The following is a 27,473-nucleotide window of genomic DNA, read 5'->3' as shown; positions in this document are numbered from 1 at the left end:
GGGGTGTACATGATACAACCACCTGGATTCGGGTCAACCACGCGTCTGACTGCTATTTGCCGACTCCAAAAACCTCTCTACGGTTTCAAGCAAGCACTGAGAGCATGGCACTCGAAAATAACGTAATATCTTCATCAATTCGGCTTCACCATGTCCTAGTCCGACAACTCGTTGTTCATTCGGAGCGACTCTAGAGGATAGGTATTTATCGTCATTTATGTGGATGACTTGGTCATAGGAGGAGAGCATTTAGTAGATATAGAGCACATCAAGAAGCTCCTCTCCAACCAATTCGAAATGAAAGACATGAAGGAGCTTCATTACTTTCTAGGAATAGAAGTAATTCGAACTCCTGACAGTATCATGCTTTCTCAAAAGCTTTGTAGCTTTCATTAACCTATTTGAACTCTTAAATATGATATCACACGAGGAAGCTATGAGCTTTCTGATTCACTCGGGCGCTCTTGTTTGTCCTTGCTTGATTTTTACCACAACTTTCCTTTTTCCTTCACATCTCTCGCCATGAATTTCCAAATTTAGATTTTATCCGGTCATATCATAGCCTACTTCGTTGGCTTTGATTTACCTATTTGAACTCTAAAATCTGATATAATACGAGGAAGTTATGAGCTTTCTAATGTAGGCAGTCGCTCTTGTCTGTCCATGCTTGATTTGTGACACAACCTTACTTTTCATATCATGTCTCTCGCTCTGAATTTCAAATTTTAGATTTTATGATATCATATCATAAAGTACTTCGTTGGCTTTGATTCACCTATTTGAACTCTAAAATCCGATATAATACGAGGAAACTATGAACTTTCTTATTTACTCGGGCGTTCTTGTTTGTCCCTGCTTGATTTCTACTTGATTTGTGACACAACCTTACTTTTCATATCATGTCTCTTGCTCTGAATTTCATATTTTAGATTTTATGATATCATATCGTAGCCTATTTCGTTAGCTTTGATTCACCTATTTGAACTCTGAAATATGATATAATATGAGGAAGCCATGAGCTTTCTGATGCAGGTAGTCGCTCTTGTCTGTCCCTGCCTGATTTGTAACACAATCGTACTTTTTCATATCATGTCTCTCGCTCTGAATTTCAAAATTTAGATTTTATGATATCACATCATAACCTACTTCTTAGCTTTGATTCACCTATTTGAACTCTATTACAAGGGGAGCAAGAATAATCAACCACATTACAAAGAGAAGGAGAAGGTGCCTATGTAGTCACCTTCTCTCTAGATTCTCTCACCAGAGTCGCCTCTTGGGAAGAGGTCGAGTCTTAACTACTTAATGAATATGGGTCGAAGCATGCTACGGTGTACCAACTTTTGGCCAAAAATTTAGTACTAAATCGAAGAAGAAAAGAAACATTAAAAATTGTAAATAAATTTCAAAAAACCAAAAACAAATTCATTACGTCACACTCGAATGTTCAAAGATATTATACGTCACACTCGAATGTCCCTAGGCCATATTTAATGCATTAAGTGTTGCCCCAGTCTCCTAGGTAGAGTTGTACGAAAGCACACCTGGAGAAGGTTTCCATTGTGACAGGTGGTCAGTGTCAATCTCTCTCTCTCTGGTATTGGTAGTCGAACGTGTCAGTTGGTATGTCTCTCTCTCTCACTCTCTCTCTCTCTCTCTCTCTCTCTCTCTCTCTCTTCTGTCTCGAAGTTGTCAGACAGACACCTTCGAAGGTCTGTTTCTCTCTGTCTCTCACTCACTCTCTGTCTCTCTGTCTCTCTGTCTGTCTGTCTATCTCTCTCTCTCTCTCTCTCTCTCTCTCTCTCTCTCTCTCTCTTCTGTCTCGAAGTTGTCAGACAGACACCGTCGAGGGTCTGTTTCTCTTTGTCTCTCACTCACTCTCTGTCTCTCTCTCTCTCTCTTCTACCTCGAAGTTGTCAGACAGACACCTTCGAAGGTCTGTTTCTCTGTCTCTCACTCCACCTTCGAAGGTCTCTTTCTTTCTTTCTTTCTGTTTCTCTCTCTCACTCCACCTTCGATTATCTGTTTCCCCGTTGTTGTTGTTCTTGTGTTCCCCTCTGTGCCAGGTTCGATCTCTGAACTCTGTATACGCAGCAGCCTCTGCAGCAGCCTCTGAAGTTTGTCTCCTCTGCAGCAGCCTCTGAAGTTTGCTCGTTTGTCTCCTCTGCAGCAGCCTCTGACGTTTTGCTCGTTTGTCATCCTGAAGTTTTCTCGTTTGTCTCCCAAGGTATCGAAATCAAGACGGTGTGGTACCTCTGCAAGTTTAGCGACCTCCAGGTATTCTCTGTGTTGCATGCCCAACTGGTATGTATTCTTTTTCTGAATGTTTCCTCTCTGTCTGTTTTTTATTTGTATGTGTATGACCATTTGTAGGTTTTGATTATTCATAGTCTATGTGTTGCATGCCCAACTGGTATGTTTTTGTTTTCTCTGTGTTTCTCTGTGTTTCTTTTAAAAATGTATCACAATATTTTGTTCGATGTGGTTGTGTGTTAGACATGTTTGTACATGTGGCCAAAATGGAGTTGGCTATGATGAGTTGCTATGTTTTTGTTTTGTTAATGTTTCATGTCCATCTGTTTTTATTTTGTGTGAGTTTGGCATGGATGAGTTTTTTTCCTACTATTTTGGGTTTTTGTATGTTGGACATGGCTTGTACATGCGATGTGATGGAGTTGGTTATGATGATTTACAAAGTTTTCGTTTTCTTTGACTTTCCTATTCGTCTGTTTTTATTTTCTGTGTGTTTGACATGGATGAGTTTTATTTTCTGTGTGTTTGACTATTTAGGGTTATTGTGTGTTGATTTGCAATGTGATGATTTGCTATGTGGTTTGTACATGTGGTTTGTACATGCAATGTGATGATTTGCTATGTGTTGATGGTAATTGCGATGTGTTGATGGTAATTGATTTGCTATGTGTTGATGAGAATTGTGTTGACTAGGAAAATGACGAGAAGGACACCCATAAAGAAGACATTGATGAAAGAGAAAGTGAAGACACCAGTGAAGGAAGGAAGAAGGACACCCATGAAAGAAAGCAAGAAGACACCCACAAGAGAAAGGGTGATGAATTCATCAACACAGAGAAAGAAGACCTGGCAGTACCAGTCCATCAGTCGAGACACACCTCTTGGATGGAATTATTTCCTTCGGGCACGACCTGACGTTTACCCAGAGCTGAGAGAGTGGTTGTTAAAAACCTGGGGGTCAGCACATCCCGACACAAGGCGAGGATTCCACATGAGTGGTTTGAAGAGGGAATACATCAATTTATTGAAGACGAGATACGAACATGTTTATGATACAAATCAAATCACTAACAATGAGGTGGGTACTGTTTTTGCACGTGCTTTTGCATGTGAAGTTCAAGGTGGCATCGACGTTAATTGGGAAGATTTTAATCGGCACCGGTCAGAACATTACAAAGGGTCCTCCAGTACCAACACTGGCTTGAAGTCATCTGGAACCTCTCATGTGGATATTCCAGCTACAACACCTGTCCAACAAGTTCTAGAGGCAAAGGTACGGGCCACAATGACTGAAAAACATGAACAGATGATGGCTGGTTGCATAGCTTCTATGAGCTCAAGAATACAAGCACTACTTGCTGATTTGGAAGCAGTTAAATCAGCTGAGATACAGGCAGAAAAGAAATTTTCTTCAATAAAGACTACATATGAATGGATTGCATCGACAATCCAAAATTCAGAAAGTGAGGTGTTGAAAGAGGAGTTGAAGAAAGAGCTGAACAATATGGGTGCTCAATTACATTCACAGATGACAGACCTTGATACTTGCAGGAATGCACATGAAGAAATAGATAATAAGTTGTCAGCCTTAAAGTTGCATTCTGAGAACCTTGCATGCTTGATGCAGGATTTAAAACATAATGGTTTTGATACTTTGTGTCCATCTGTAATTGAGCACCCAAGTGGTATAGAAAGTACCATTACTAGTATAGCTATATCACGGTATTAGCTTTAAAAGTTATTTATTTCTACTTTTATGGTATAAATAAGTGAGCAGCTAATATATTATAACTTGTGTTTGCAATCTTCCAGGTGTATATTTTGTGGCCTCGGATTCAAGCTGGAGGCTATGGATGTTGTGATTACACCATGCTTGCACACATATCATGTGCTATGTGCTAAGTATCATTTTGAGAAAGAGAATACATGTATGGACTGTAAAACTACAATTGCGGCTGAGTGGTACTATGCTTGGGGTTTAAAAGTACACCCGTACGGTATGTGGCTCTACTATTCTATTGTTTGTATTATATAATGTCAATTATCATTTGGACTAGAACTAGTGTATGCCACAATTCATACTTAAAATTTAGGAGAACAATGGATTAGTATTAGTGTATCTCTAACAACAATGGGATAGTATTGGCAGTACTCTTAATATATAATTGGTATGTGTAGTTAGTTGAAGGGATATTTTCCAGAATTAGTAGTACTAAAAGGGAACCAGGTACAACATCGTCCAATCTATATTGTAACTTGCCTAGTATTAGTTTAGTAAACACTATACTTATAGTACACTGTTGACTGTTAGTATTGTTTGTGTAACTTGGAAATTAGTACTAGTAATGTAATTTGGGAACAAGGTGTCACTTAAATTGCTGAATAATAGTACAGTTTCTGTAATTTGGAAATGAGGTGTGTGAAACACATATCACGTTTAGTACTAATACTGTTCAAGTTCAATACTGTTGGTGTAATTAGTACAAGTTATGTAACTAGGTGTGTAGAACACATATCACGTTTAGTATTACTTGTGTGCAAAATACCAATCTACATTTGTTGGATTAGTACTTAGTAATTACTACATTGTTCATGATTAGTACTAGTTTTGTACTTTGTGAACTAAGTTTCTAGTACATTGCTCATGATTAGTAATAGTTTTGTAACTAAGTGAGTAGTACATTGCTCATGATTAGTACTAGTTTTGTAATTTGGGAACTGAGTAGTACTTTGTTCCCTATTAGTACTAGATTTGTACCTTATTTGTGTAAATTGGTAACTAAGTGAGTAGTATATTGTGCATGATTAGTACTATTTGTGTAATTTGGGAACTAAGTGAGCAGTACATTGTTCGGGATTAGTACTAGTTCAGTGATTTAGGAAATAAGTGAGTAGTACATTGTTCAAGATTAGTACTACTTATAAATTTGACAAAGTCAGTGGTGCATTTTTCGGGATTAGTACTTGTGCATGATTAGTACTACTTGTGTATATTGTGCATGATTAGTACTATTTGTGTAATTTGCGAACTAAGTGAGCAGTACATTGTTCCTTATAAGTACTAGTCCACTAATTTAGGAAACAAGTGAGTAGTACATTGTTCATGATTAGTACAGTGGTACATTGTTCGGGATTAGTACTCCTTGTGTAACATGGTAACTAAGTGAGTAGTATATTCTGCATGATTAGTACTACTTGTGTATATTGTGCATGATTAGTACTACTTGTGTAAATTGGGAACTAAGTGAGCAGTACATTGTTCCTTATTAGTACTAGTTCAGTAAATTAGGAACTATGTGAGGAGTACATTGTGACCTACATTGTATATTTTAGATGATGGTACTAACGTTCAACGTTTTTTTGTTTCTTGCAATGAATGTCGTAGTGTCAAGCAACTCCACGCCAGGGAAGGTCATGGAACTACCAGCCCCTGTGCCTAAACCCTCAATATCTGCCGCACATTCCAAGGTTCAGGGACCATCATTACCAATAACCTATGATTTTTATGATGAGGATGAATGTATGAGAAGGGCCATTGGAGCAGTGGAACATATGCTTCTACAAACAAATTCCCCAAGCTCCGGTCAACAATTTGAAATAGAGCCCACTAAGAAGAGAAATGATGTGTCTTTAGAAATAGAGCCCAGTAAGAAGAGAAATGCTGCAAGAATGTTGTATGGAAACGGCAAGAAAAGGAAAGTTGAATGCAATGGTGAGTCATATAAGTTCTCACCTGTCAGGAGCGTTGTCAACCTAATCCATTGTCTAATACCATGTACTTGTGTTGCTAGCTGATGACGAAATGATATTTGGTGACGGAGATACGAGTTCAAAACCTGATCGTGAAGACGAATTTATCACACTCCCAGGTAAACGTCAAAAGCCAGACTTTGAAAACAATGATTTAGCTCATAACAACCCTATTATATTGTTGCTTTTGGTGCATTCTATAGATCATAGCAACACTGTTGAGCACCTAGATGTTGTGGAGAAGATGACCGAGCCCACCACTTGCAATGGGGTATCTACGGCTGTACAGTATGACCATGTAACATTAGGTAAAAATGTGGCCCAAAACCCTATGTTCATTGTTTGCAAACTTTTGAGTATGTGAGTTGATACTAATATTGTTTGGAATCCCATTAATTAGGTTTACAAGAGCAGCCTGAATCGGGAACTTCATGGAGCACAAGTGCAGAGTCAGATTCTGGGATTAACCTTTCCACGGAGGCAGATTCTGGAAGCACATCTTCCACACATGAGGATTGTGAGAAAAACGAAGCATTCATATGTGAAGAGCAGCTGGCATGTCCAAACAACAGTATGTCTAAAGAAGCCCATGAGGAGTGTGGAAAGAATATGGCAAGTACTGAAGAGAAGATTGAAGCCCATGAAGAGTCTGGAAAGAATATGGCAAGTACTGAAGAGAAGATTGAAGCCTATGAAGACTCTGGAAAGAATATGGCAAGTACTGAAGAGAAGATTGAAGCTCATGAAGAGTGTGGAAAGAATATGGCAAGTACTGAAGAGAAGACTGAAGCCCATGAAGAGTGTGGAAAGAATATGGCAAGTACTGAAGAGCAGACTGATTGTACTGATAATGTGTTAGTAGTGTCTACTGATAATGTGCTAGTACTGTCTAAAGATTCTGATGAGGAGTATGGAAAGAACATTGCTAGTAATGAAGAGGAGCTTGATTGTACTGAGAATGCCCAAATGGATCGTGGAAAGAACATCGCTTTCCCTGAAGATAAGCCTGATTGTACAGAATCACATGAGGAGCCTGATTGTACAGATAAGCCTGATTGTACACGTAGTCTTAAGAATGAGTTGACAGCCACCGTACAAGAGGAGTTGACCATGACTACTGCCATAGTCCACATACAGGAGTCTAATAAGAACGAGTGTACAGGCATCATTGATGATGATAGGGGAATAAAGATGAGTGATAATTTGACTATCGACAGCACCTTTGTGGATTTGTGTACAAGCATTGCAGTTGCAGAAAACACAGTTGCTCTCTCAAGCTTGCCACCAGTACAAGGTGCCCGCGCATCCACGCCTATCTCTGATGCCTCTGATGATGAAGTGCCACTTAGTCAGCTCATACCTAAAGGCTTTAAGATAAAGAAGAATGTAAAATCTGGCACCAACAACAAGCGCATTACAAGATCGGCCAAGTTACCCTCTAGTGCCTGATTTTCTTCCGATTGTACTTGAACTTTAGCTGTTAGTGATGTCTGAAATACCTCTATTTGGATACCAAAATACTGTTTCAATTGCCAATGTCAAAATTCTACTTCTGTATTTTGTAGAAACAATGGGAATATACTTTTTGATCTAAGTATTCCTCTTTTTACAACGTTTTGTTTCTTTTTTGAGATCATCTCCTGATGAGTTGCCAAGTCTTTGAGTCTGTTGTAGATAAAATGCTTGAAATTCTTCTTAGCTTGCTAGGAAAATTTAGGTTTTCAGGTGTTAATGATGATAAACAGAAAATATCGGGTGTTATTGAAGTATAGACTGTTTCATCAATCCCATTTGGAGGGTAACCAGAATTTGTGCAAATTGTTGAAGCAATGTGGGCCATATTTTGATGATATCATCCCAATGGATGAACTATCCACTAACAGTAGTAAGGAAACACTCCCCTTTTTGAGCTATCACAAATTATTGTTTCAGGAGTTGGATTATTTTGTTAAGGAATTTGAGGCTTCATTGCACATTTGCTTCTTGAAGAATGAACTTACAGTATAAAATCTTACAATATTAAAGTCATAATTTGAATTCAACTTACAGATTTATGTGCCTACAGAGGACACACCAACGGCAATGAATCTAGACTTTATCAAGAAGATATACAATATTTTTACTCATTTTACCATGGCTCTGCAAAACTTCTATGCTCAAATAACATCAGGAAACATGAGCAATATCGGCAATGAAGAAATCCAAGTCTTGTTGACAACAACTAATATATTATGAAAGATAAGTACAAGTGGTTGACAGGCATAAACACTTTAGAAGAAAGATGAAATATATCAATTCATTTGTCAATCATCAAAATTAATAGTGAACTCCAAGTATTGAGAGGGTACAATGTATTGAGAGGGTGACTTTCAAGCATTAAATAGAGAGACCTCCCCTAATATGTGCTCATGAACCTCTTGGGGGACCTTGTAGACAGTGTTGTATCCCTTAACCTTGTGCTTTGCTTGAGTCATATTGAATTTGATCGCAAGAATGGCATCAGCGTAGATTATTGCGATGGGTGCTTCTTTTAGTAATGCATATGTGTTCTTGCACTGCGGCAACTTTGCATAATAGTTTCCATACACGACAGACTCACCAACGTTGAAATTGTTGCCCCAGCCATCCCTCACCACTTCTTTCAATAATGTCTTTCCTTGCTTGCACACCACAATGTAGTAGTCTTCTAAATCTTCATTCTGAGGAGATTTGAGCACTGCAAAATGATCTCCAACTTCCAATAAAACTGCCAAGTCTTGATTTTGGTTGTAGTATACAATATCGTTTGAATGCACATCATCTTCAATATCATCTTGTCGTTCAGGCTCAAGCTTCTGCAACTTCCAGGGCTCCACGATTGATAGGTTGATGCATTTATCCCAAGCTTCATCTATACACATGGAACAAAAGCATGATAAACTACGTAGTAACAATTGTGTTGTGTCCTTGCGGCTAAACCCTAACACACAATGGGTGCTGCGTGTGCCTTTCACGGTTTTACAACCATATGATTTAGTTCTATCGACCTCATCAGCGCGAACTTCAACAAACAATCTGTTCTTACCATCATTTGACATCTTCCATGTTAGCCACTGCACAACATCATGTGCATTTTGTAGCTTAGCACCATTATTATCCAACTGCTCACTTGTAAGGGCACGTTTGATCACAGCCCCCGCGCCATCATGCTCTCCTTTTCCATGTCCAGACCCGAAGTAATTCCATTGCATACGAATGTTGAATAAGGAGAAATACCTGCTTTTGTAACTCAGGTTTCCAACAAAATTAGTACTATGTTGTCAATAGAGAGTACTACACTTCCATTAATACTGGCATCCATTTAATACTAACTTAGTATGGATATAACTTAGTACTAACTTAGTCTGGTTTATACTATGAGTACAAGATGAGTACTTTACATCCCCTTGTATAGTACAATGTGTCTATGGAGAACCCTTCACATGGATTAAAACATAATTAGTACAATTCTCTTAAGGACGGACAATACTATAAGTACAAGATGAGTACTTTACATCCTTTTGTAAACACAACATAGTACAGAAGCAACACACAACATAGTACAATGTGTCTATGGAGAACCCTTCACATTGATTAGTCGATACTTAGTACAATTCTTAGTACTAACTTAGTCTGGTTTATACTATGAGTACAAGATGAGTACTTAACATCCTCTTGTATAGTACAATGTGTCTATGGAGAACCCTTCACATGGATTAAAACATAATTAGTACAATTCTCTTAAGGACGGACAATACTATAAGTACAAGATGAGTACTTTACATCCTTTTGTAAACACAACATAGTACAGAACCAACACACAACATACTACAATGTGTCTATGGAGAACCCTTCACATTGATTAATCGATACTTAGTATGGATATAACTTAGTACTAACTTAGTATGGTTTATACTATGAGTACAAGATGAGTACTTTACATCCTCTTGTATAGTACAATGTGTCTATGGAGAACCCTTCACATGGATTAAAACATACTTAGTACAATGCTCTTAAGGACGGACAATACTATGAGTACAAGATGAGTACTTTACATCCTCCTGTAAACACAACATAGTACAGATACAACACACAACATAGTACAATGTGTCTATGGAGAACCCTTCACATGGATTAAAACATACTTAGTACAATGCTCTTAAGGACGGACAATACTATGAGTACAAGATGAGTACTTTACATCCTCCTGTAAACACAACATAGTACAGATACAACACACAACATAGTACAATGTGTCTATGGAGAACCCTTCACATGGATTAAAACATACTTAGTACAATGCTCTTAAGGACGGACAATACTATGAGTACAAGATGAGTACTTTACATCCTCCTGTAAACACAACATAGTACAGATACAACACACAACATAGTACAATGTGTCTATGGAGAACCCTTCACATGGATTAAAACATAGTACAAACAAAATTAGTATGCATGCATCCATTCACAAGTGCAAGATTCGAATAGTTACAAACATAATTAGTATGCATCCATGTGAATAGTACTGTTTGTTAATAATTACAAACATAATTAGTATGCATGCACTAACACAAGAATTACTTCCTTACACATTGCATGGTAAGTACTAAACATATGGATTAAAAATTACCTGGCGATAAAGTAGAACGATCGTGCCGCCTTAAACTGCGAGGCAGCACCATCAGACCAAACCCAATGACGGTTAAAGGTTACCCCTAGAGAAAATAAATCTGCATGGTGAAGCTTAAAACAATGTTGAACAAATAGTGTATCATGCTTTTTATCATCTGAAATGTAAAATATTGATTTCTTATGTAACTCACCGTCTTGCCTCCAATAGCAAATATGCACAAGTATTGTACATTGATCATTGTACCAATGCATTGATTGAACCTCATTCTGAACTTTAAATGTATAGTTTTCTGCAAAGTCAATAACAGATACGATGACACCCGTTGGTAAGTTATTAATACATTCCTTGAATTGTGAATTTTGCCAATAACTCCGGAAGTTATGTGGAATGAACTCCCCAAGTTGTTTCTTAAATTCTGAGACAAGGGTAGCAGCACATGTCTCCTTATATACTTCCTTGATACGCTTAGTTACAACTCCCTTGCCAATATTTTCAGTCACATACTCTAAATATTTCCATTTCACGATATGACTGTTTCCCAAATCAAGCTCCTGCATACAAAATAATGGTAGCGGACAAACCTTACATGTTCTTAATAGACATGTACGACGATGCCACTCACATGATGGTTCTTTTTCACAAACACAAGACCTCCATAGCTCAGAAACAGATGCATAAGTCATGTTTCGTGCATTACACCTATTATCCTCCCCATTTGGTCTACATATCTCACAAGTGCAGACACATAATTCCCCGTGTATACCCTTACAATCAGTACGCATTGCATTCACGGCTAGCCTTAACATGTCCATCTTCACATGGTACACACAACAACATGTATTCCTCTCATTTAATTTTCTAACATAAAATGGTTTCAAACCTTGGAACTTGCGGAATCCAACAGTCAAGCTTGGATGTTGATCTTTAAAGTTCATGTACAATTCAGCCTACATCAACCAATATATATAGCAAACATTAATATACAGTTGGTCAAAACACAAAGTTATGGAATGTGAAATGATATAAAAAAATGGAATACCTCTGTCATCTCCAAGAAGTGTCTAGGGTGAATCTGGTACTTACCCTGACTTATTCGTTGTCTACACACGTCCTTCTTATTTGGTGAGACACGCGTATTTTTGGCCCAAAATGAATCCACTTTCTCAATAATCTCTTGAGATAAGGCATCACATCGTCGTCTACGTCCCAACCCCATCCACTTGAATTTGTTTGAGTGTATATTTTGGCGATGTTTCCTCAAGTTCCTTCTTTGAATACCCAGGGCTAAGGCAACTTTAGTATCACTATATTTTTTTCCTCTCGCACCGTTCACAACCATGTGTAGGGCTGCCCTCTTTGCAGCAAGTTTGTCTAAGCTCTCTACACCTTTCACTAAGTCTAGGGATGACTTCATAGACTCTACAATCTCTTCTGAAACACATTGGTCCCTAAATTTTATTCTCTCCATGTCTTCATTCAAACTTTGATGGTGTAACACTCTACAGATAATATCCCTACGATCCTCTTCACTAAATCTCTTTGTTATTTCTACCAAATAACGGACTATGTGAAGAACCACTCGTCTCTTAGTCCTTTCAGATATGCATGAGTTACTTGACAACTCACTCTCGTTAGGAACCCCCATTCGGTCACTAGATTTATCCGCAAAAATTAAGTGGCTTGCAAAAGTAGTTAATGTTATATAGACTCAACCAAGAAAACACAATCAAATGTTTTTAAATGTGGCCTGCAAAGTGAAAGATATTTCGTTTCAAACATTAGAATTACATATCAAATATGACAATTGTCAGTTCTAAAATTTTTGTACTGAAATATGAAGAAATGTAACATTTTAGTACTGAAAATAAAAAAAACGGTTTGGTGAAAGGAACCTCCAATGGTGGACGGAGCGTTGGATATGCCGCCTCGATTTGGTGGAAGGAACCTCCAATGCCGCCTCGATTTGGTGGAAAAAGCCACAAATCACCACGACACCAAATCAAATGTTTTTAAATGTGGCCTGCAAAGTGAAAGATATTTCGTTTCAAACATTAGAATTACATATCAAATATGACAATTGTCAGTTCTAAAATTTTTGTACTGAAATATGAAGAAATGTAACATTTTAGTACTGAAAATAAAAAAAACGGATGGAAGGAACCTCGAATGGATGGAGGGGGCGTTGGATATGCCGCCTCGATTTGGTGGAAGGAACCTCCAATGGTGGACGGAGCGTTGGATATGCCGCCTCGATTTGGCGGAAGGAACCTCCAATGCCGCCTCGATTTGGTGGAAAAAGCCACAAATCACCACGACACCAACTTCAATGGATGGATGTAAGAAAGTCGTTGTCGAAGAAGTCACTATTGGCTGCTACCAACAGTCTCTGTACCTCGACCTAAACCCTAACAAAAACAGAAACCCTAAAAAAATCAGAAATCCTCAACTTAAACGCTCAAAACAGACATGGATGTCTGAGATTTAGATTGGAGGAAATCAGAAACTGAACATGGATCTGTGATGAAAAGCTCAGAGGGATAGAGGAAGAGGAGTATGAGGGGAACCGCCAAAACGACGTGAGGGGAAGCGCCAAAATCGACGTGAGGGGAAAATAGCCCCCAAAATGGAATGAACATCTCCTCACCTGTTCCCCCCACTCCTTCTACAATAAATGACACTTGTACTACAGTCACCCCACTCTCCAAAATCGATTTTCTTTTTCTCTGATTTTTTTTTTTTGAATTATTCATACTAACAGTACTAAAAGTACTGACAATTTTTGTGGCCAAAAACAGTACTTTTCTGGTACACCGTAGCGTGCTTCTACCCATATGTGTCATAGAACATTAACTTCTATGACACACTAGTTACTATACAAGGAGGTGGGGTGTTCACACACTTGAGTATCCTAAAGTGTTTTCCCACACCCGAGAAGTTGAGTTTGATTCTCAACACGCCCCTTCAAACACAATTTTCGGGCGTCGGATGGTTGGTTTGGACTAGTCTTCAAGTCGGATGTGAGTCGACTCCGGCTTTGTGGGTTCGGATGACCAATTCAGTCCTACTCCTTGCTCCCTCTCAAGCTCGATTGGTCGATGGTCGAAAGACCCAAATTCGTCATGAACTGCCACAGCTTGTCCACTCCTAGGTGTCGAATACAAGTGTATAATGGACGTATTCACACTATCCCTTTGTATAGCTCAAGTTTGGGCCATTTGTGTAATTAGCATAAATGGTAGTTGCCCTAAGTTTGTCACTATATAAAGTGACCTAGTAACCTTTTTGTAAGGTTGGTTGTATTATTGTTTTCTATTGAATAGAAAGAGTTTTCTTGTGCCTCCTCTCTCTCTCCCTCTCTATCTCTGTGCACGATCTTAGAAACTGTCATACGCAGGTACTCAACCCCAATCGAATGCTACTTGATCTTCCGCATTGACGGCCTTGTCTTCAACATTTGGTATCAGAGCGAGGTCCCTCAACCCGCTGTCGGCCGTCGTCTCAGCCTGCACAGTATTCGGCCTTTCGCTTCATCCTAGTCTGCAAAGCATTCGGTTTCTTGCGTCATTCGAAGAAACAGAGAAGAAAGTAGGCAAACACAAGCTTGAATCTCGCTGCGTTAGATCATCACTCGGAGTAAGCCAGTCGGCTGTACTCTACTTCCTTGATCGTAACTGCTTGAGGTGGGCTTCCTGCACAACGACGACTTCAAGGACAACCCCAGTTCGTGTTTCATTCGATTGGACAATAATCGGAAGGACCAGTCGGTTCCATTGCTCTCACCGTTGCAGTCAACCGAAACCGAATCGGCTTGAAATACTGTCGGATCGTTAAATCTAGGTTCAACTCGACTAAGATAGTTGTCGGTAGTCAATCCGAACCAAATCCCCGATTCTCCGTAATCAACATCACCTGTGTCCAACTTCGGCTAGAACGACACTGAGTGGGCCAAACCGCTGCACCTCACCAAAGTTCGTAGCTGACTTAGGGCAGAGTCATGACATCAACATCCGGCTCGTCAGAAATGAGTCTACGAAAGTTCGATGGATCGAACTTCAACTTCTGGAAGGAGCAAATGCAGGACTATCTCATAGTCAAGGGGCAAATCGATCCCATCGAAAATGAAGCACCTCCAGAAGGATACAAACCAATTGAGTGGCAGAAGCTGGACAGAATCGTCCGCGCCACGATTCGGATGCACCTATCGGAATCGGTATACTTTACGGTGCAATCGTGTACGACAGCATTCGAACTGTGGAAAACACTGTCGGACACCTACGAAAAGAAGGTCGCTGCAACGAAGATGTTTCTGATCCGGCGCCTCTACAACTTGCGGATGAAAGAATCAGATTCGGTTCAAGCACATCTCAATGAGTACGAAAGCATAAGCTCCCAAATCTCATCTCAGGGGACGGCAATCGAGGATGAACTCAGAGCAATGATACTCATGAGCAGCCTTCCCTCATCATGGGAAACTTTCGTCACAACCGTGTGCAACGCGTCAACCACGGCTGTTAAATACTCCGCAGTCACGAGCGCAATCCTGACCGAAGCAGCTCGGAGAAAGTCTTTCGCCAAAGACTCAACAGACGACGTTTATGTAGTACAAGGTTCGACAAACCGATCGAACATACGAGGAAGAGATTCCTCACAGCAGCCGAACAATCAGCGAAGACGGAGCCAGTCACGGGATAATCGAATCTGCAACTATTGCAAGAAACTCGGACACATCAAAGCCGACTGCCGCGCACTCAAGAACAAGAACGACAAGTCTCAGAAATCAGACAAGAAGAGTGGCCGGCATGAGGAGATCAATTACGTCAGCTTCTCAGCTGATGTGCTACCAAACGACCCGAATATACTATCAATCGAAAATCCAGTCGGATCAGAAGTTCTGCTCACGACTGAAGAATCGAGCACATGGCTCTTAGATTCGGGTGCGTCATTTCACGTGACTCCTCATCGATCCCAATTTCGGCAATATATGATCCGTCACTCCGACTCAGTTCGAGTCGGCAACTCGCAACACTGTGACATCATTGGAATCGGCACAGTAGAGCTCAACCTTGCAGGTGGCTCTACACTTGTACTTCACAATGTCCGACATGTACCCGAGCTCTCAAGGCCATTGATCTCAGTCGGACAACTAGATGAAGACGACATTCGTGCCAGTTTTTCTTCGGGAGGGTGGACACTCCACAGGGGGAACCTCCTGCTTGCTAGAGGACCCAAGATACACTCACTGTATCCGTTACATGTTACGCTCAGAGAGGGTAACCTGTTTTTGGTGGATATTCCTGTGTCATCACTATGGCACAGAAGATTAGGACACCTCAGCAAGGCCGGCATTACGCACCTATCTAGAGCCGGATACATCCCTAAACTCTCCTTCTCGGACCATCAATTCTGCGAACATTGCCAGTATGGCAAACAGGCAGCCGCATCACACCCGACATCAGCACCAAGAGAAACGAGACCTCTTGATTTAGTCCACTCGGACGTCTGTGGCCCAATGCCGCATCAGTCTCTCGGCGGTGCCTCTTACTTCGTCAATTTTATTGACGATTCGACTCGAAAGGTGTGGGCTTATCCAATTCGCACCAAAGATCGTGTCTTCTCGATCTTCTCCGATTGGCTCGCTATGGTAGAAAATCAAACTGACCGAAAACTGAAATGCTTTCGGACCGACAATGGGGGAGAGTTCAAATCAGAAGAATTCGTCAAATTCTGCCGACAACGCGGCATCCGACGTGAATTTACGGCACCACACAGTCCGGAGCAAAACGGGATTGCAGAACGCATGAATCGGACAATCCAAGAACGGATAGTTTCCATGCTCCAACACTCCGGACTGTCGGATGGCTTCTGGGCAGAGGCTCTACTCACGGCAGTACACATAATCAATATGTCGCCAAGCAGGCCTCTAGGACTTCAAATTCCTCAGGAACTATGGATCGGCAGTAAGCCGAATTACGACAAGCTGAGGATCTTCGGATGCGAGGCGTACGCCCTTATTCCGAAAGATGATCGCCGAAAACTTGCACCTCGGTCCAGGAAATGCATTTTCCTTGGATATGGATCAGACGGCGAAATGGGATACCGACTCTGGGACCCCGAACGCAGACAAATCGTTCGAAGTTCGGACATTGTGTTCAACGAGTCGGCTATGAATCCATCAGTCGAAACACCGATCGAAGTCCGAAGGGTAACATTTTCCGATGTGCCGACCCTTCAAGAAGGCCCCGCTCTTAACACACGGTCAGCTTCACGGGTAGCTGAACCTTACACTACCGACTCGGACAACTCTGACTCGGCACAGCAGAATAATTCGCTCTCGGACCATCCGACCTCGATACCCGATACGACCAGTCCAATCATACCTCGACGATCCAAGAGACTGTCGCAACCTCCGGAAAGGTATTCTCCTGGAATTTTCTTCACCGACGCCGGCGAACTGACGTCTTACGAAGAAGCATCGACATCTGTCGATTCAGCCACCTGGCATCTGGCGATGGAGTCGGAAATGCACTCCATTCGGGCAAACAAGACTTGGGATCTGGTCGAATTACCTAAGAATCGACGTGCTCTTCCTTGCAAGTGGGTTTATCGACTAAAAGAGACGTTTGATTCGACCATCCCAAAGTACAAGGCCAGATTAGTTGCGAAGGGCTTCCGACAAGAATATGGCGTCGACTTTGACGAGATTTTTTCACCAGTGGTGAAAATGACAACCCTTCGTTTTCTACTCGGCGTAGTGGCAGCCGACAACTTGGAGCTGATTCAGCTAGATGTCAAAACAGCCTTCCTCCATGGTGATCTTGAAGAGGAAATTTATATGGAGCAGCCAAAAGGCTTCGTGGCAACTGGCCAAGAACATCTAGTCTGCCGACTCAGGAAGAGTCTATACGGCCTCAAACAGGCACCGCGACAATGGTACAAGAAGTTCGACGACTTCATCCAATCGATCGGCTTCTCAAAAAGCGATGAGGACCATTGTCTTTTTACCAACATAGCTCAAGATAGATCACCCATCTTCCTCATCATTTACGTGGACGACATGCTAATTTCTGGACGCCACGCGGGCGAACTTGCCGATCTCATTCGGCAATTGCGGTTGAAGTTTGCCATGAAGGACCTCGGTCCGGCACGACACATACTTGGCATGAAGATTAGTCGGCATCGCGATAAACGTCATCTTTTTTTGTCTCAGACCGACTATATCGGACGTGTCTTGGAACGCTTCAACATGCAATCAGCCAAATCTGCTTCAACCCCGCTCCCCATGAATCTTCGGCTCTCTCAGCGAGACTGCCCGACATCCGGTCCGGAGGGGGAAGATATGAAGTCGGTACCGTATGCACAGGCAGTCGGCTCCCTTATGTACCTGATGGTCGCGACACGGCCTGATATCTCTCATGCCGTAGGAGTCGTTAGCAGATTTATGCACAATCCTGGCCGATCGCATTGGAACGCAGTCAAGCATGTGTTCAGATATCTGGCTGGCACAAAAGACCACGGCATTCTTTTCGGTCCGAACTCAACCTCAGGCATAGTCGGTTACACCGACTCGGACTTCGTCGGCTGTATAGATAGTCGGAAATCAACAACTGGATACTGCTTCAAATTCGGCAATGGAGCAATTTCGTGGAAGTCGAAACTTCAGGAGTGCACAACGACCTCAACGACCGAAGCAGAATATGTAGCTGCGTCCGACGCTGCAAAAGAAGCTTTGTGGCTCGGCCGGCTGGCGCACACGTTTCGACAAGTCGACCATGACTCGGCCCCAGTTGTCTATAGCGACAGTCAAGGTGTTGTTGCCTTGTCGAAAAATCCGGTTCACCACAACGCCTCCAAACATATCGACGTTCGATATCACTTCGTTCGGGACTGCGTCATTTCAGGGAAAATCGGTCTAGAGAAAATATCCACAACCGACAATGTCGCAGATGGAATGACCAAGTGTCTTTCGGCAGACCGCTTTCGGTCCCTTCGGCATCAGATGGGCGTAACGACAAACCAGTCCGGTTAGAGTCGAACACAGCGCAGGATGGTTTCAGACAACCGACATCAGTTCCTTAATGATCGGCTTCAACTCTTCCGACCCGACCAGTCCGGCCTTCTGCCTTCGGACCCTGCCGACTCGAACAAAACTGATATGTCCGAGAACCTAGGTTTATACCTGTAATCTTAGATAACCCATGTATACGCCCATTACGGGGGAGTGTCGAATACAAGTGTATAATGGACGTATTCACACTATCCCTTTGTATAGCTCAAGTTTGGGCCATTTGTGTAATTAGCATAAATGGTAGTTGCCCTAAGTTTGTCACTATATAAAGTGACCTAGTAACCTTTTTGTAAGGTTGGTTGTATTATTGTTTTCTATTGAATAGAAAGAGTTTTCTTGTGCCTCCTCTCTCTCTCCCTCTCTATCTCTGTGCACGATCTTAGAAACTGTCATACGCAGGTACTCAACCCCAATCGAATGCTACTTGATCTTCCGCATTGACGGCCTTGTCTTCAACACTAGGGACTTGGTGAATATGTCCGTCGTCTGTAGGTTTGTGTTGATGTGTTGCAAGTCGACATCCTCGGACAGGACACGCTCTCCGATGAAGTGATAGTGCACTTTGATGTGCTTAGTCCGAGCATGGAAGACTGGGTTCCGAGCGAGGTGGATAATGCTCAGATCCTGGATGGGAATGCCCAGATCCTTCAAGATTCTCTTGAAGCAAATGACTTCACATGTGGCTACGGTCGCGCCCTTGTATTCGGCTTTGGTGCTCGACAATGCGACTGTCGGTTGTTTCTTACTACTCCATGTTATGGCGCCGCTACTGAGAGAGAAAACAAATCCAGATGTCGATCGTCGGTCGACTTTGTAGATGCCCAATTGGCATCGGTATATCCTTTGAGTGGAATCGGTGTGTTTGATTTGTAGAGGATGTTGAAATCCATGGTTCCACTCACGTACCTTAGCACTCGCTTAACACAGTCGAGATGGATGTCTCGTGGAGTTTGCATGAATTGGCTGAGGAGGTTGACCGGGTAACTCAAGTTGGGTCGGGTGATTGTGAGGTAGATGAGGCTTCCGACTAGTTGACAATAGTGCGTCGGCTCACACTCTCTAGTGCCTAAGTCGGCATCTAGCTTTAGATTTTGATCAAGATGAGTAGTGGGGCTTACATTGTGTCATCCCAAACTTGAAAAGAAGATTGAGAATATAGTTTATGGTGTGATATCATAAAATCTAAATTTTGAAATTTAGAGCGAGCAACATGATCTGAACCTCGACCTCATCTTCGTCTAATAGACAGCGGCAAAGTTACTACTCTCTCTCTCTCTCACTCACTCTTACTAGTTACAAAAGCAACTACACACAATAAGTTGTTACAACTATAATGATTATCTCTACTCATAATGATTGCCCTTGATGTATATATACAAATACAACATTTATGGCTATTTACAAATATAACCTCCCAATCAATTATCATTTGATTTTCAGCTAGTCGATTTTTCGGAAATCGATTTTCAGCCTCGGCCGAGTTCATCAATCGACTGTACTTTTCGGCTCATAATCTTCCCATCCAGAGGGACCTGTTTTCCCAACATTAGGTTAGGGTATACAACGGTTCGAGTAGACAAATACAACGATGGTAGCAACGCTAACCACTAAGTAAGTAACGAAGACGAAAAGAAAGATAGGAGAGAAGGGTTGAAGCTTCCAATGATGGCAAGTTGAGTGGACCGACGAGGTTGCAACTACCACTGACAACTACGATGCCATGAATCGGGATAGAGTTCAAATGCCACTCTGTCCTCCCTTCGAATGATCAGTGAACGAGCTTGCTCAACCTTTCCTTGAAGCCGAGATTCTAAATGAAGAAGACGAAGAAGAGCTGCCAAAAAGTAGAGGAGGAAGAAGAAAACCAAAGCGCCAAAAATGAACTAAAAGGTGCCTCAAAATGTCGTTATTTGAAAATAAAAGGAGAATAAAATAGTTCTTGATTTGCTGCAGGAATTTCAAAATCTCCTCCCTCATTCTTTGTTTTCATAATTTTATATATACTAGCATGCCCCTTTTCTTTTCCCTCCTTTTCAAATTTCTCCCCATCTTCTCCACACGTTTCCGCTCTTTTCCCACTTTCTACCTTTAGCCATGCCACATCACAACAAGGTGACTATGAAAGGTCCCCCTCGTTTTTTAAGAGTTCTTGATTGAAGAAAACACTTGAACAATGCTCAAGCGTTGTTCCATGATGCTAATAGCTATTTACATGCAATGGAAACACGGAAATTAAAAAAATATGCAAGCAAGATGAATGCTTGAAATGTTGGTTGTAAGAATGTTATTCAAGAAAGCATCTCATCTTTGTACTCCTCTAGACATATGAGATGTGATTTGAGATTTGGTAACTATGGTAAGATAATGGTATTTTAAAAACCATAAGGAACATAAATGAGTGTCTTTCGTGGACCTCTATCTTGAATATTAATGATGCTTGAATCAACGTAATTTTCAAAATCGTCATATATTGAATTGTCAACCCAATATAATTGGTTGGGTCAAAAGAGTAATGTATTACAAGTAAAACCAAGTGAGCTCGCACATAATATCATAATCTTGCGAGTAACAAGTAAATATGCTTATGAACAATAAAGCCAAAAACTATGTCACTACCCATGCAAGATGAGAAGTGACAAAATTTATAGCCCTTTGTTGCTTGCCAAAAGGAAGAATCCAATAAGCAAATGGAGGATGCAATGTACAAGTTCAAAGTAAAACATCAATGTTATTTGCACAATTTCAAAGAGTAAGATCACAAATTGATGCAAGTGGCGTTCCTCTTGTGTGTGCAGAGATGATGAGGTCAAATCCATGTCAAAAACATAATAGGTGAACTCATGTGTTTCCAATCGAGTCTGAAAGGCTCAATTAAGTGACTTAACCTTGGTGTGCCCATAGATGACAATTCAAAACAAGTGTTGATGCACACCCTCTATTACTAGCCCAAATTTTCTTACGAATGGCCCTACATGGTATCAATACACTAATAGGTAAACACGTGTATAAGGTAGGGTAAACATAAAATCAAGGGTAAATAGTGCCATGTGGGAGAGTAGATTAGCAATTAGAAACAAGAAAATGTATAACAAACTGGAAGAACAAACAATAATTAGAACAATATAAGAAATAGGTGTGTGTGAAACAACTATGCTCGAAGACCACACAAACCCTAGGGTGGTAGCCATGCCCTTCGCAATCGTGACATCCCCTAGAGGCGGCTCCATAGTGGTGAGGAAAGTGCAAACAACACAATATGCAATAGAGCCATGAGTTGAGCATGTATGATTAGTGCAAAAACACTTGACTCTATACACTGGTTAGTATCGCTATGACAATTTCGCATGACATAAAACATGGCATGCAAGTATAAACTTTAAAGCCTTGAATATATGTGCTTTTCAAAAAGACTCACCATCCATTGGTTTTCATGATTGCAATAATACATGCACATATCATTCCTTTTATCCAATCATATTAGTACATTTCTAACATTAGTGGCCATAACCTTCAGTTATGTTTTGTAATTATTAATTAACTACCCCATAACATACAATATTAATTACCCACCCTCACTTATGTTGTGTACATAACAGTCAGTGGAAAAATGCAAATTTGCCTTGGTTACATTGCAAATTGTCTTGGGCTATTTCAACCTTTTAGAAGATAATAACATCTCTGAATAGAATTCTAGAACATCCAAGGTCATAACTCAATTCCAAGGAAAGGTTTTCAAATGAGTTCAGGGAGAGGTCTATGGGAATCTTCTTTTAAGATAGGTACCATCTTAAGCCTCATAACTTTGGAAGTGAAAGGGGAGAATTATTGTTTGCATGCATTTGATAGTCTCCAATGGCTTAAGAGAACATTACATTTGAAAATTTGGAGATCGTGCACCACATTATTGCTTTCGGTCAATGGAAAAAATGCAGTTTTCTCTCAATTACATTGCAAACTCTCTTTGGCTATTTCAACCTTTTAGAAGACATTAATATCTCCCAATAGAATTCTAGAACATCTACAGTCATTACTAAACTCCACGCATACAACGGAAACATGTTTTACTTTTTTCCTTAAATCATATTTGACCTCCAAGGAAAATATTAATCTCTCTCTTTTATCGTAATTAGCTTACCCTACTGGTAAGTTGTTACACTACTAGCACTATGTCTTGGGTTCGAAACCCATTTTGCTCACCTCTCTATTACTCCATACGTATCTCTTAATTTACTAGATGCCATTGTGGAATATAGGGGTTCAACCCATGACCTTCATGCCTCCATTGGACAACCTCACCAACTGAGCTACATCCATCCGGGCTCTCTCTGTCTCTCTCCCCATTCATAGACTATGAAGTCTCTAGGCATTCATCCACTTTTTCCAAGTTTCCAGATAATTGGCGGAATGCAAACAACATCTTGAGGCAGATCTTCCTTTTCAACATTTCTTGTTTTTCAGCTTGAAGTAGTTCCTCAGCAAGAAACGCAACGAAATTGATCACCCCTTTGGTGAGGAGCTTGACTCGTCCAACGTCCTTGAGCAATCTTGACATTAATCTCAATCTCAATTTACTCTCATGATCTCATCGAAGAAAGAAGAGAAAGACAGTGCTTCAAAGGCGAGTTGTTTTCTGTCTTTGCTTGATTCTTGTATTCATCATCACATCTTCATAGGAACTCCGAATGAGGTCATGTAAAAATTACTTTGGAAACTCACAACCTGTCTTCTTTACAAGACAATAGTGACCAAAACATCACAGTTCTCTATTTAATTATTGAAAATACGCACTTATTAATAGAATTTCTTTTATTTTATGCCTATGAGCAGCCATAACAGTTTCTCTACGTGGATCATCATGAGCTAGCTCAATCATTTGAGTAAAAAGACTATCTTTCACATCACAAAGATCACAGTGACCTCTAGGCCAGTAAACCCATCCTAACAATCTATGCTACATGTCACCGTCATGACAGTCTCTCTACATGACTGATCTTGAGCTAGCTCAATTGTTTGAGAAACAAGACTGTCTCTTTTCTATTGGACTCAGTTTGGAAGCTTCACAATATGCCACAGAATACCAATTGTAGTTGGCCAACACTCTACATAAAGACCAAATAGATTAGCAGACGACCACACCCAAAACATAGTGCAATGGATTCAGAATCATACTTGCCAAATCAAAACCTTAGGGTTATAGTATCCATACCTGAGTAACTCTTTGTGGGTGCTTCAAAATCTTCTGAATTTTATTGATTTGACCAATAAATAGTTCAATACCCCCTTGATTTCACAGCTTAACAGTTCTGAAAACGTACAATATTAATATAGCCCATAACAAATCCATTCATTTCGTTCATTTAATTAAAGAAACATCTCTAATCCATTTATTTAGATGCTCCTTGAATTTTTTCTTTTCAATTGAACTATCCAATCCCCAACCACAGTAAAGCCCACTCAACTGGTATCCAGCTTACTTTCAACTCATTATAAGATATAAGAGCAGCTCATTATGTCTTTGTATAACTTATGAAATATGTATATGTTTAATTATGTGCATGTGCATGTGTGTATTAATTATGTGTATACATCGACTGAAATCCAAAGAAAAAAGTTTTTCGAGATTTACCTTTGAGTGGTGAGATTTTGCAAGATTCCAGAAACAATAGCCACAAGATTCTTTCTGAATGGGGCTGCATTAGAAGCTTGTTTCTTTCCTTTCACTTATTGATGGAATCATTGACATGAAATGTGGTACATGTCCTTCGATTTCTAATGCCTTGGTGAGCCTATTCAGCTTAGCAAATAGTGCAAAACTTTGTTGATGACTTTGGTCTCCTACGATGAAATCAAAAATTTTACTTCCCACTTCAATCCATGCCTTACCTGGCTTCTTCCACCCAAAGGCAATAGAGCTTCTTAGCTCCACAATCTTTCTTGCCTCTTCCCACATCTCATGATTACCATAAATATTGAATATATGTACATAGCCAGTAGCATGACTCAAGTCCATATGAACAACAGAATTAAAGCATTGTCTTCCAAGACCTGGGTTACCATGATTTGAGCAATTTGTGAGTAAAGAACTCCAACCAACAGTTCCCAACTCGGAAGGAATAAGTTGTAGTAAATCTAAGGCTTCTTTGAAATGCCCGGTCCGACCAAATAGGTCTATCATACAATTATAATGCTCTACATCTGGGGTGATATCGAACACTTTCCCCATAGACATGAAATGGTGTTGTCCTTCCTTTACCAAACCCAAATGATTACAGACTGAGAGGAGAGACAAGAATGTTATATCATCCGGCCTCAACCCTTCCTGTTGCATACTTTTGAAAAGCCGTAAAGCTGACTCATAATTACTTTGTAAGGCAAATCCAGAAATAAGAGCATTCCATGAAACCACATCTCTATTGCTCATATAGGAAAAGACATTACAAGCATCACTTAAGTTGCCACATTTGCCATACATGTCAATAAGTGTATTACAAATTAGCTTCTCAAGCTCTAATCCATTCTCAATAATTTGACCATGAATCAAAGTACCCTCATACAAAGCTACCAAATTTGAACATGCTTTCAAGGAACTCATAAATGTAACACCATTTGGTGCTATGTGTTCTTGCATCATTAGTTGATAAAGCCCTAAAGCCTCCTGAGGTGATCCGAGCTGCACATAGCCTGATATCAGAGCACTCCATGTGACCACATCTCGAGTAGATAGCCGATCAAAAAGCATTCGCGCATCATCAAGACGATTACACTTTATATACATATCAATGAGGGCACCTCCAACAACTACATTTAACTTAGCATTATTTTCAATAATGTGTTCATGAAGGACTTTGCCTTTGTTTAGTGCATTCATGTTAGCACATGCTTTGAGTAAACTGCCATAAGTGAAATTATCTGGCTTCTTCTTTTCCTTTTGCATTTGCAAGAAAACATTCAAAGCCTCATGATTTTGTCCATTTTGAACATGGCCCGCAATCATAGCACTCCATGTGACTATTGATCGTTCTGGCAACCTATCAAACAATATTTGTGCCTCATGGAGGTCCCCACACTTTGCATACATGTCAATTAATGCATTAATGATGAAATCATCTAAGATGAAACCACTCTCGATAAAATATGCATACATAAGCCTACCTTCTATAAGAGTTCTGGCACCAGAGCATGCTTTCAGCATGCGAACAACCGTGAATTTGTCCGGCTTTATGTCCTTCCAATACATTTGGTTGAAGAGTCCAAAAGCCTTTTGGTCATGCCCATGTTGGATATATGCGCCAATAAGGGCATTCCACGACACAGCATCTTGTTTGGATAGTTTCAGGAATACTCTATGAGCCTCTTTAATATTTCCACACTTGGCATATACATCAATAAGTGTATTTCCAAGGACTAGATCATGCTCAAAACCTTTCTCTAGCAAACAAAGATGCATACACACACATTGTCTAAGGAGCCCAAAAGTAGAGCAAGCCTTCAATACACTAAGTATTGTAACCCTATTTGGTTCAATACCCTCTTCACTCATCTTTGAATATAGCATGATGACATCATGCCCATATCCATCTTGAGCATAACCTATCATTAAAGAGCTCCACGTAATAGTATCTCTTTCTTCTTGTTCGTCGAACACCCTCCTTGCATCGAGCAAGCATTTGCATTTAGCATAAGTATCAATCAGACAATTAGACAATGCGACATCTTCTTGCAACCCGTCTTGAACTATAAGAAAATGGATCAATCTAAGTGCTAAAACACTAGAGCAACCTTTTAAAACAGCCAAGAAGACGTGCTTATCTAGCATCATGCCATTTTCGTTAGTCCTTTGCATCTCTTGAAACAGAGCAAGTGCTTGCACACCTTGTTTTGCATGGGAAAGTGAAGAAATGATGGCACTCCATGTGTAGACACTGGAAGAAGGGGTTTGAAGAAACATTTGGTAAGCCATGGAGATATATCCGAAAGATGCATATAAACGGATGGTGTGGCTGCATAGGAAAGGGTCGAAGAAGAGGCCATGTTGCACGATGAGGCGGTGCAGAGTTCGAACATTGGCAATGTCTTTCTTCTCCAAAACTCCATGAAGCAGAGCATAATAATTGTCTCCACCCCCTTTTCTTCTTCTTCTTCTTTCCATTCTTCTTCTTCTTCTTCATGACTATCTTTAGTTAGTACTGCTACTTCTTTTTCCACATCTTTTGCTTTTGATGTTTCGGGGAGATAACAAAATTTTTAAGGGCATCTAGAGAAATACAGAAAAAGCTTAATTAAGGGCACATTGGAATATTTGCCTTTTATATTTTAGGTATATGCCTTTTATTGCAGGGTTTGATTGGAAAAGACCCGTCTACACTATTGTTTCAAGAGAATCCAAAGAGTTATTGGGTTCACCAATTCCAGCACAACTTGAGGTTTAATTAGCATTAATTGGAGTTGAGTGAATATTGTCAATGGTGGAAAACAAAATCCCTTGTGCCTTTATCACCATCATGTCCCCTCCTCCCCATGTTCGTACTTATCAATTGGGGCCTACCATGATAACCAACATACATTTCCCCACTTGATTATGCCTTGCACTTGGCATAATTGCAATAGGCGACCAACCCCCCACCATATTCGATGGGTCTCTAGGCAATCCCATAAAGCATGTCAGATTGACTTTGTTACATTTGGGCACGCTACATAATTGGGAGAACTAAGGATCCCACGATGTCACGCTCCGACAGGTAGTGACCTATGT

At 40.5% G+C, this 27,473-nt stretch overlaps 3 protein-coding genes across 3 annotated transcripts; 1 reads left to right on the top strand and 2 right to left on the bottom strand.

The window, feature by feature from the left end:
• Positions 1-5,769: 5,769 nt before the first annotated feature.
• LOC147856019 (uncharacterized) lies at positions 5,770-8,010 on the top strand. The gene is made up of 6 exons (XM_087329624.1): positions 5,770-5,965; positions 6,045-6,122; positions 6,207-6,311; positions 6,404-7,198; positions 7,678-7,769; positions 7,936-8,010. Exons 1-6 carry the CDS (start codon positions 5,776-5,778, stop codon positions 8,008-8,010), a joined length of 1,335 nt encoding a protein of 444 aa, XP_087185750.1. The 5' UTR covers positions 5,770-5,775.
• A 36-nt stretch (positions 8,011-8,046) lies between these two features.
• Positions 8,047-13,020, bottom strand: LOC147856018 (uncharacterized). Its single transcript, XM_087329623.1, has 4 exons — positions 12,818-13,020; positions 11,696-12,676; positions 10,654-11,603; positions 8,047-8,062 (listed from the first exon to the last, which is right to left on the bottom strand). Exons 2-4 carry the CDS (start codon positions 12,299-12,301, stop codon positions 8,047-8,049), a joined length of 1,572 nt encoding a protein of 523 aa, XP_087185749.1. The 5' UTR covers positions 12,302-12,676; positions 12,818-13,020.
• Positions 13,021-22,722: 9,702 nt separating this feature from the next.
• On the bottom strand, positions 22,723-26,917 carry LOC147856017 (pentatricopeptide repeat-containing protein At5g27110-like). Its single transcript, XM_087329446.1, has 2 exons — positions 24,348-26,917; positions 22,723-24,201 (listed from the first exon to the last, which is right to left on the bottom strand). Exon 1 carries the CDS (start codon positions 26,868-26,870, stop codon positions 24,417-24,419), a length of 2,454 nt encoding a protein of 817 aa, XP_087185572.1. The 5' UTR covers positions 26,871-26,917; the 3' UTR covers positions 22,723-24,201; positions 24,348-24,416.
• Positions 26,918-27,473: the final 556 nt, after the last annotated feature.

Source organism: Azolla caroliniana, unplaced genomic scaffold (genome assembly GCF_043228905.1).
Source record: "Azolla caroliniana isolate FFs.n. ecotype wild unplaced genomic scaffold, voAzoCaro1.0.p SCAF_13, whole genome shotgun sequence".
NCBI classification, from domain to species: Eukaryota; Viridiplantae; Streptophyta; class Polypodiopsida; order Salviniales; family Salviniaceae; genus Azolla; species Azolla caroliniana.
This window is presented reverse-complemented; position numbering and strand designations above follow the sequence as displayed.

What these genes read in the sequence shown, in the direction of transcription:
- LOC147856018 (XM_087329623.1), bottom strand. Translation starts at nt 12,301, where the DNA reads ATGGGGGTTCCTAACGAGAGTGAGTTGTCAAGTAACTCATGCATATCT. An exon ending in ACTTCTTGGAGATGACAGAG is followed by an intron (nt 11,604 to 11,695) that starts GTATTCCATTTT and finishes TGGTTGATGTAG; the next exon opens with GCTGAATTGTACATGAACTT.
- LOC147856019 (XM_087329624.1), top strand. Translation starts at nt 5,776, where the DNA reads ATGAGAAGGGCCATTGGAGCAGTGGAACATATGCTTCTACAAACAAAT. An exon ending in TGATAGGGGAATAAAGATGA is followed by an intron (nt 7,199 to 7,677) that starts GTGATAATTTGA and finishes AGTCTGTTGTAG; the next exon opens with ATAAAATGCTTGAAATTCTT. An exon ending in AAATATCGGGTGTTATTGAA is followed by an intron (nt 7,770 to 7,935) that starts GTATAGACTGTT and finishes TTATTGTTTCAG; the next exon opens with GAGTTGGATTATTTTGTTAA.
- LOC147856017 (XM_087329446.1), bottom strand. Translation starts at nt 26,870, where the DNA reads ATGGAAAGAAGAAGAAGAAGAAAAGGGGGTGGAGACAATTATTATGCT.